The 9,947-nt window shown below is 51.9% G+C and overlaps 1 protein-coding gene across 1 annotated transcript; it reads left to right on the top strand.

Annotated features, from left to right (window-relative positions):
* Window positions 1-537: 537 nt before the first annotated feature.
* Window positions 538-9,532, top strand: SNORC (secondary ossification center associated regulator of chondrocyte maturation). The gene is made up of 3 exons (XM_009947229.2): window positions 538-631; window positions 8,806-8,991; window positions 9,423-9,532. The coding sequence occupies exons 1-3, from the start codon at window positions 538-540 to the stop codon at window positions 9,530-9,532; spliced, it is 390 nt and encodes a 129-aa protein (XP_009945531.2).
* The last annotated feature ends 415 nt before the right edge of the window (window positions 9,533-9,947 follow it).

The following is a 9,947-nucleotide window of genomic DNA, read 5'->3' as shown; positions in this document are numbered from 1 at the left end:
ACCCAGAACACAAGGGTGCCACGCAGCTGCTCTGGCTGTTTCAGAGCATTTTAGCCTCAAAAGATTGAGGCCCTTGTTCTTTGCTGTGCCCACCCTAGAATGACAACCACTGCCCTATGCACTGAGGAGAGAGCAAAGCCCTTGAGCAGCCTGCTTGGTTTTTGGGGTTAGCTGCCCCAATGGCTCCTGTGTTATCTGTGCTGCAGGATGGCCGGCCGGAGGGAAGGATTCCAGGAGCAGCCCGGAGTCCTCTAGGAAGGGCTTGCCAACAGCTGCGCTGGCCTGGCAGGGTGACGGACGCCTAACGGCTCACTGCCTATGGGATTTTAGGCACAAATTTTAGAGGGTGGAGCTGCCTTCAGGAGGAGGTGTGCTCTAGAATTCAGAGAGAGGGAGTCCCTACTGGGCTTTGCACTCTCTCTATCCACTTGCTGTTGTGAAGGAATTTTTTTTTTACCTGACTGGACAAAATTTATGTTATACCAGTGAAATTTCCAAGGTTTTTTGTACTTTGAAGAGTTTTAAGAATTCCTGCTGATGCTTTTCCGGAGAGAAGCCATGCCTTACCACAGAGTCTTTCGCCTCGTCCTGCTAATGCTGTGTGGCATCCTGGTCCCTGCTGTGCTGGCAGGTAAGGAGCTTTGTTTGCATTTAAGCCCCAAAAGCCCCGGGAGATCTTTTACTAACCTGCCTCTCTGTTCTTTCCTTGCATGCCTCTTCTCCCTTCCCTTTGAGGGGTTTTTTGAAAACCCCAAAGTTTTATTGAGTTATAATGGATTAATGGAAACTAGCTTGGGAATTGGTGGCTGGTGGTAAGAATAGATTCTCCATCCCGAGACCAAGTTTCTGTTGGGGAAAATTGAGAAAATCCTTTGTACTGTTTCCTAAGCAGAAAGCAGTAGCACCTACATGAGCATTAGTGGCAGCGGATCAGTAGACAGATCAGCTAACAGTAGATGGAGGGCTCTCAGCAGCTGATGGGACTGTTGGGCTATCTGTCAGCTTTTAATGGCAGGAAGAAGTAAACAGTTGTGAAAAGAAATAATTTTTTTTCTTTGGCTAAAGCATGTGTGCCAATTTCCGATTACTTCTATATGTTTTGTGCTACAGCAGAGCACAACAGCTGCTGTGAGTAGAAATCTGAAACTGTGTGTGAAAATGTCCGGGTCTGCCAAAGGCTGAGGTGCGCATCTCAACTGAGTGTGTAGAGCTGGGTGTACAGAGGCAGGCGGCAGTGCTGGGAAGGTTCTGACTCAAATTCAGTGAGGTGGTGGTGGGAATAGGAACAGGGGAGATGCCTATTGTGTGAGGCGTTGTTTTTTAAGGAGATGGTCAGTAATTTCAGCCTTACCTGCTCCTGCCTTCAGCACAGCAATGCTGGCCGAGGGGAACCGAGGGCAGTCAGCTTCAAAGGCTGGCTGGCCTGAGGGGGGCCTTACAAACGAGGGCAGAAAACAGCTTCCAAACCAACTCAATAGGCGGGCTCTGAGCACACGGGTGGAAACTGCTATGGGGAGCTGCTTCCCCCAAAGCCTCTTCCTTAAGCGGAGATGAGGCTGAAGGGATGGCTCAGGCCAAGATAACAGGCAAGAGCACAGCACTTGTTTTCCTGAATTCCTGTCCTGCCTTCCAAGACGTGGAGCGAGGCTGGATCGCGGTCCCTCCCAGTTTCTTCTGAGCATCTTGTCTAGCAGGGAGATCATGGCCAGCCATCTGGCAGATTGAATTATTTCTTTTTAAAGGAACTTTCATGCAGGTAGGGGAATTTACCACTGTACCTAGCTGGAACATCTGTGGGTGCAAGAACAGAATTACTGTAGCTGGTATTTCCCCCACAGATCCTCCCCTTGTAGGACACTTTCTTGCTGGGAAACCTTTAAAGTAACTAAGAAATGAGCAATAAGAAGTGGATGTTTTCCTTCTCAAACCCCGAGCTTTGATTTTTGTGTAGTGGCACATTAACTTCTTAAGCACAGTTTGAGTTTGTAGCTTGCTTGTGCTTCCAGAAGCAGTAGCAGTGCCCTTCCCCAGACAGGTAAGGTCTTTTCAGTATTTCACTCTGCAGAAAGGGATTAATTTCCAGTAAAAATTAGATCTGCTTCCTCTCTGAGCTAGGATTTCTTTTACACTATTGTTAGTTTCCAATATTTGGTGCCTGTTTGCTCTGCCCCCTGCTTTGCCAGCTTTCCTGTGTACTTGCTCTCAGCTTGGCATTGTTGCTATAGTCTGTACCTGTCACTGCCTTCCTGTGTGACTTTGCTCCTGTGAAATACTCCACGGTCACTTGATTCCTTTACTGAGTGAGTCGCACTCATGCAGTGAGGCCAGTAGCTTTTGAAGAGCTTTGTACTAGCGAATGCAACATGTGGATCCTGGGATGCAGGAAAGAGTTGGTGCTTTCCCTGTGGCATTTCAGAGGCTGGATGCCTCCACAAAGTTTGTTGTTCTCTGCTACCTGAAAGCAGGACATGAGGGAACCAGCCTGTATGGTAAGCCATCCCAGGTGCAGAATGATGTTCTGCTGCATTAGGAGCGGAAAGTTACCTACCCCCAGTACAGGGGCTTTTAGTGCACAGTGGAATTTTTTTCTGCTTTTCACCCCATTAGAAAAGGAAATTTCCTGCCTTGTGCGGACAAAGAAGGGAAGGGCACACACAGCCCTCTGGTCTCTGTGCGTACACATGTAGCCCTGCCTTTCAGTAAACAAGTTTACTTAACATTCAGCAGAACCGCAGCGCTCCACGCTGGAGCTCCTGGCACTTGCACATCACAGGCTGCCCTTTGTGCTCCCTGTGAAGGCCTCTTTTCATCCCTGCCCTGGCCCTGTGCCCACAGGGGCTACCTGGGGCTGTCCAGCCCATTGCTGGCCTCAAGAGTTCACCCAGCCCCTGCCCTCCCGTCCTGACACCTCGTACTTCCCATAGCAAAGCCCTCCACGGTGGGCAGAAACGGAGTCTGCCTTGGAGAGGCCTGCAGCTGATGCTGGCCCCACAGACCCAGGGTCCAGAACAAGTCTTCCCTTCCTTGTTGGATTTAATTTTATCACAGTGGGGACTCGGAGCTCCCTAGCACCAAAAGCCTGAGGTAAGTGCTCAGGAGTTCAGCAAGACGTGAAGGATCTTGCTGGCAGCTGAGGTTCCCATCTGAGTGTAGCAGTCAGAGCACTTTTGGGGCACTGATGGGTGGTGTACCTTGATCTGGCTTCTTGCCCAGCCAGTCTGGTTTCCTGGATGGCGAGGTCAGGGCTCTGCGACTGGAGAAAGCGTGAATTTCCCCTCCAAGTTACTGAGCTCTTTCTAATATTCCATTTGTCAAAGATGGGGAAACAACCGACCGAGAATTTAACCCTCTTTGTCCACGTCATCTAGGTGCAACAGGAAACAGAGCCAGTTCAGGGACTTCCTGCACACCCAGTCTTGTCTGCTTCTGCTTTCTCCAGACCCAAGTGGCACGTAGGCCTAAAGCACAGGAGGATTGTGAAGAGTTGGGGTTTATTTTTTTTTCTATCAGCAACACCAGTTTCAATTTATATAATGGATTCAGAGCTCCAAGTGAAGTGGAAGTTAGTAAAAAGCTTTTCCAAGGCCTTGGCTTCTGAATCGTGTATATTTGGCATCTAAACTCTGATGTGGGATCATGAATTTCCTTGTTTTGAGCTAATGTGGAAATATGTTACACTGCAGTGGCACATCAGAATGCATATGGGGGGTGAATGAAGCAGCAGAGCAGGAGATGTGCTAAAGGAAAACATACAGGAGAAGACCTTGCACAAGGACATCTTTCTGTAGCAACTCGTGTCTTCATTCCCAATAACGGGAGAATGGAAGATTATTAGGAAGTTTTTAAAGTTCAAGTACTAGAATGCATGAAGTAGTAAATAGGTTTTGTCAGGCAAATTTCTTAAAAATGCGGTTGTTCCAACAGATCTGTCCAGACTTGGAGCAAGTCCTTGTAGACCATTACTCAGCCTTGCGCTACACCAATACTCCTTATAAATGACTGATGCTTGTGTCAGCTCCCAGCTAAGGTTACTGCGTTGGAGGTGGAGAGTGTGCTCCAGAAAGCAGCAGGTAACCTTAACCTCTTCCCCCTCCTTGTAAGGGATGGAATGTGAAGGCACAAAAACATGTGGAATAAAAGCCTCCAGGTTCTGAAAAGGATGTGAGCGGTTGAGTTGGATGCCATGAAGTTGACCTGTGAACTGTTGTGTCTGAAGAAGCTGTGTGCAATGCTCAGGTTACAGCAGGTGCCCTTACCTCTTTCCCAGGATCACTGAGTATCTGTGTCCTATCAAGGTGCTGATTTCTGTCACTGTAAGCATTAACTTGTCACCTAATGGAGGAGGTAAGTCTTGTAGTCATCTCCTATTGACAGGCTGTGAAGCTGATTAGATGCAGAAACCAGCTTGTGCGAGGAAGGGTATTGGTCACTGGTGGCTGATCTCCAGGGATGAAGGTGTTAGGTATCTACATCTGCCTGCTTTGAGGTCTTGCAGAGTCTGCCTGTGGTTCTGGTTATTTGGGGGCATCTTGAAGGATCCTTCAGATTTGATTAGCTTCCTGTGGAGACCTTTCCAGTCTCAGACACAGAGTGTCTGGGGTATGGGCTACCACATCACTGTGCTGGCAGCTCGTCCCACCTCCTCACTGAGCATGGAAACAGTGGTTTCGTAAAGTTGCCTTTGGTGTCCTCCCTTCTAGATCTTGCTCAAGTCCTGCACCATTCAGAAAACTCATGGTGTATTTCTTTATAGTGTAGCAACTCTGATACTTTCTTCCCTTTTCCTTGCCTCAGTCATAACAAACCTGTGCTGGAGAGAGGGAGAACACGCATTGCAGTGTAACCATTTCGCTGAAAGAAGGCAACTTGTAGTGCCACCACATGGGAAGGAAGAGGTGCCATCCTCCACCTGGCCTGTTGCGAAACAAATACTTTTAGTCCATTTTTTCCAGGTTCCATCTTTGTGCTGTAAAACCCCAATAAGATTATTCTGTGTCTTTCTCTTCAGTGCTCCCAAGCTTTGTTTTTACCAAGTGGATTTTGCTGGTAGTCTGTGCAGCCACAGTTGCCCTTAGTTTGCCTTCTAGTGCTGAGACAGGGTTCATGCTGGGGGAGAGCTTGTTTGTGGCATGGGGTCCGGGTTTCTCTGCCTTCAGAGAAACCAGCACTGAGGCGTGAAGCCTCGGCAGTGCTGGGGTTACCCATGTGCCCCAGCAGCCCGGTAGCCCCTCTGCATGCCCACCTGCTGCCCCTGCTGAGGGGCTCTGGGGCCTACAAACTAGATGCACCAGGTCTGTTTTCCTAGAGGCAGGACTGTCCTCAGATTGATGCCAGCACAGCTAAGGTGTGTCTGTCAGCCAGATTGTAAACATCTGGTCTTGCAATGGATGATGTGTTTCGATGGTGTTTCTTGGTGGTTCTTTATTTCTATGAAGTTTTTGGGTGAACAGGAGAATCATGTGCTATCTTGCCTTTGATAGTTGGTTTCCAGCCCTCGATTGTACTCCCTCACTTGAGACTACACCTTATTAATTGTGTGTGTTGGGCTTTGGCACCTAACACGAGCTCTATTCTTCCCCCTTGCCTTTCTTGCTTTTACCAGAGTGTGGCACTTAATGTTGCTCTATTAGAGATCTGCTGCTCTCAGTCAGCAGCAGCATGGCTGATGCTCACTGGGACCATTAGGGCACTGCGGAGGGGAGCAGGTGACTTCTCTGATTGTTAAAGAAAGTGACTGGATGTTTGGGGGGTAGTTGGATGGGTGGTTGGGCTTCTCAAGTGGGCAGGAATGTTGGCATGTGAGGACATGAGCTCTTAGTTTAGGAGGGAAAAATCAATGGTGAGTCTTGGAAAGAAAAGGTCTGCTCTGGAGAGACCTGCCTGCTGGCAGCTCTCCCTGGGGACAGTGCTTCTGTTTTGTTTTGTGTTCCCCTGCCCCGTGTGCCAGCCGCAGGGCTATCGGCATCTGCTCTAGCAGCACTGAGGTGCAGGAACCGAAGAGGAGACCCAGTGGTAAGCCCTGGCTCCTGATGATGTTCGGATGCGGGTATTTCACTTTATGCGTGTGCACGGCTGCTGTTGCTTCTGGGCTGACAAGCATTTGTGAGGCGCTAGACCCAATTGAAAAGAGTTGTGTTTCCCTTGGTTGAAGTGCCGTTAAGGTAAAACCACAAGAATTCAGGACAGAAAGTGCATGTTTAGCACACTCTGCCCTTTCTGTGGGGGTGAACCGAAAGCTTGTTTTAATGAGATGAGGAGGATTAGCAAAATGCACGTCCAGAAGCCATCCAGGACTCTATCCAGGTCTTAAAAATCACTGAGATTGTAAACAAATTAGACTGTTTCTTCTTTACTTGCCTATCAAAAATAAGCTCTGTGCCCTGCTTAAGGAGAGCTGCAATAAATTTTTCAGGAATTTGATGCACTGGGTACAGGAGAGACTTTCCAGGACCTGTGGGTCTGGTTAGAAAAAGAGCCTTTGTGCTGGGGTTGGAAAGGGTAGTGCTCCCTCCTTGTCCCTTTGAGAACGGGGAGTTGAGAAGACTCTGTCCCAGCCCTACAGCCTCCCTGGACAGTGCCTCTGTCTGTTAGAGGTCATCTGAGCTAATGCCTTTCCCCCGGTCAGATGTGAGGGGTACACCCAGCTCCTTTGGCTTTGGAGAGGAAAACATTCTTGGGAAATGCAACAGCAGTGTCCTCGCACCGTGGTGTTCTCTTGCCAGCTGGGAATGGCTGCAGGGTTGGTGCTGGCCCTGGCGGTGTTGATACAGTCAGGAAGGTTGTAGCTGGAGTGTAGCTCTTCTGTGTGGAGTTTCTCCACTTGTGAAAGCAGCCTGGAACCAGGGCTTCAAAAGCATTACGTATGTTTGGTCTGTGCCTAAACCAACAGCTTCCTGATGCCACCATTGCTAGCCAAATAGCCTCAGCTCGGCTCAGCTCCTTCCCCTGTTGTTTTAACTACAGTTACCTGCTAAACTCTTGTTTCCTCCTGATCTGTCCTCTGGTAGCTTTTAGTTTTACAGAAGAGAGGTCCACTGGAAATGGCACTTTCTGGAGGAGCCTCTGGATGGGATGTGAGTCTCCAGCTCTGCTGGTTGCTTTTGCAGGACAGGTTGGGAAGGGCCCTGCAAAGGGCTCGGGTGTTTGAGAGCCCTTGTGGAGCACAAACCTCTTGTGTTCTCATACTGGTGACCTGAGGTGCCACCTCTGATGCAGCAGCCACAGATGTGTGAGGACGTGGCATTCACTGCTGCTCCCAGCCTCTCCCCAGGGTGGGTTGGCCAGCTAGTGTTGCTTCCTGGCTTAGCTGGCACAGGCCTCAAACTAGGGGCTTGTTTGTCTCTGTCATTGCCCGTTGAGCCAGGGTTAAGCCTGGCAGCTGTCTTGCTGAAAATCCTGCATAGCTTTTATGTCTGTAGACAGGAATTTCCAAAACTAGTCTAGAACCTTGTGTTCCTGAGTCTGCAGGCAGCCTCAAATAGCTCTGGGGACTGTGGCAGCTTCTCTGTGATGTGAGCCCTGTCAGTGGGTTTGTACAGGCAGCGAAGGTGAGTGTTTTGCTGTTGGTCCTCCTCTTCCTTTTGATGCTGGGTGCCTGTGGGAGAACAAAGTGCTGGAGCCCATCAGCGCCGATTCTTCAGCTCGTTCTCCTCCCACAAAGTGCCGGCTGCCCACAGGAGGCAAGGAGGGCTCCAGGCACTTAAAGCTGGGGCTGGCACTGCTAACATGTGCTGCTGCTGCCACCCCTCTTGCTGGGCCAGGGAGAGCCTGGGATGAGTCTTGGGAGTGCCCCTGGTGCTCTGAGAGACACTGTGCCAGAGCTGCAGTGCCTGGGGGTACCTCTGTGCCTTGCCTCAGGGAGCCCAGGCTGCTTGTGACAGCTCCTCTGATGCCCCTGTTCCCAGCCCTGATTACCATTGTGTCAGTTGAGGTGGGCACTGGCACTGGATGCTGTTAGTTTTCCTCCCCCTGCTCTCCTTCCCCATCCCAGTGCAACATTCCCAGTGGTTTCAGCAGGGAGCTGTGGAATGTCTCCTGCTGGGGCCCACCTGAACAAGCCGGGCATTGACAGGGAGCGCTTGGCTCAGCCACACACAGACAAAGAGGGCTCTCTGGTTTGGTCCCTGACCCCACAGGGGAAGAAATAACAGGAGGTGAATGGTAACATCAAACAAAGCCTGGCCCAGCTTTCATCTCCCTGGCCCAACGTGGAGGTGGGGCAGAGGGAAGTCGAGACTCTGGGGCTCCTACCTGGGGGAGCAGTCCTGCACAGTGCCAGTGCCTCTGGCATCCTACACTGCATGGGCTGGTGGTGCGGGACAGAAAGGCCCTGAGATGCTGTGGATATGGCCCGGTGGTGTCTGCCTGCTGCAGGAATGAGACAGCCCCTCCCAGCCCAGTCCTGTGGCATCCATGAGCAAACTGGCTGTGGATGTTCATGCAGGCTTGTTTGTGCATGAGCAGAGGTTGCACAGTTGTGGGGAGCTCCCTGTTGTCCCACGCATGCTGCATGTACACCCGGTTGCCACCAAAGCCTGTGGCAGCATGGTTTCACCTCAGGGCATGGGCATTGCCTTCAGCTGTGCTGGGCGTCAGTGTGCTGGAGAGGTGGTGCCCTCCTGGAGGAGGGCTCTGCCCTACCAGCTTTCTCAGCCCTCAGGTCACCCTCCATCCACCCCGGGGCTCTTGGCAGGCAGCTGAGCCCAGGGACCTGCTGGGCTCCAGCAGTCCTGAGCTGCTGCTGTCACCAGCAGCCTCGACGGGGCAACCCATGCCCATCAGTGACCATGGGTGCTTGTCTCCCAGCAGAGTACCCACAGGGCCCGGTCCCCACCCTCTGGAATGAGCCACCTGAACTGCCTTCCGGAGCTGGCCCCTTTGACACCGCCACCACCACAGCCCGGCTCTCGGACGCCACCACCTTCCCCCCATACACCTCTGAGCTGGAGCCTGAGGACACCACCCACCTGCACCGGCTGGACGCTGGGGACGGTATGTGTCTGCGCAATGGACTGCCCATGGGTTGCTCATGCAGCAGCTCGGGACATCCTTGCTGTGGATTTGCTCTTGATGGACCTGTCACCTCCCAGGAGGTATTTGAGCTACCAGAGGTGGCCTGTCCCAGACACTGCTGGCGGGGAGGGAAAGAGCACCTGTGTTGCCTGCTTTGTGGCAGCTGTCCTTGTCACTGGGAGCTGGCAAAGGAGGCAGTGGCTGGCTCCAGCCCCTTGCCCAAGGGCTTGAACTACACCTCGGCTGAGTGGTGATGTGGGAATGGGGTTACTGTGGCCAGTGCAGAGAGCCCCGGGGCAGGAGTGTGGCCCGATGGCTGGGGACGTGCTGGGTGTGATCCCTGTAGCCGTGTCTATCTGGGACCCACTGGCTCTGCTGACCTCACCCCACCTTGTTCTCTGTCCCTGCAGGCTCACTGGGGCCCGGAGCTATCGGTGCCATTGTCATCGCCTCCCTCCTGGGTACGTCTGTGCTTGTGGCCTTGGTCGTCATCACACTGAGAAAGTTCTCGGCCTCTTGAACTCAATAAAAGATTTTTCTGTAAAACACCCAGTCCATCTCCTGCCCTCAGCTGCTCCTGCTCCCCGGCTACCTCGGGCCGCCTGGCGAGAAATGCTGCTGCAGATGGTGGCAAAGGGCACTCCAGCCTCTGCACTGGGCAGCAAAGCTTCACCCCAATGTGCTTTTTGCTCTTAGCATGCAGCTCTCGTGGGCCCACACAGACCTGGAGGCTTGACCACAGCGGCCAGTGTCACCCTCACAGGAGGGGACGGGTGGTAGTGAGTGGCTTTGAGCTGGCATCAGCTCTTTTGGTCTGGCCTGGGTCGCAGTAATGGTGTTAGGCATCACCTTGCACAGCTTTCCTTGGGAAGGGTTGTTCAGCTGGTGTAAACCACCCTGGTACTTCCCTGGCTTCACCCCATCTTCATGTTGAG

The sequence above is a fragment of the Leptosomus discolor genome, chromosome 7 (genome assembly GCF_034619465.1).
Source record: "Leptosomus discolor isolate bLepDis1 chromosome 7, bLepDis1.hap2, whole genome shotgun sequence".
NCBI lineage: Eukaryota > Metazoa > Chordata > Aves > Leptosomiformes > Leptosomidae > Leptosomus > Leptosomus discolor.
The sequence above is the reverse complement of the archived record's forward strand: the minus strand, read 5'-3'. Positions and strand labels throughout refer to the sequence as shown.

Bases quoted from the DNA above. Each gene is read 5' to 3' on its own strand.
- SNORC (XM_009947229.2), top strand. From the start codon at position 538: ATGCTTTTCCGGAGAGAAGCCATGCCTTACCACAGAGTCTTTCGCCTC. The intron at 632-8,805 runs GTAAGGAGCTTT...CTTGTCTCCCAG, and splicing joins GGTCCCTGCTGTGCTGGCAG to CAGAGTACCCACAGGGCCCG. The intron at 8,992-9,422 runs GTATGTGTCTGC...CTGTCCCTGCAG, and splicing joins CCGGCTGGACGCTGGGGACG to GCTCACTGGGGCCCGGAGCT.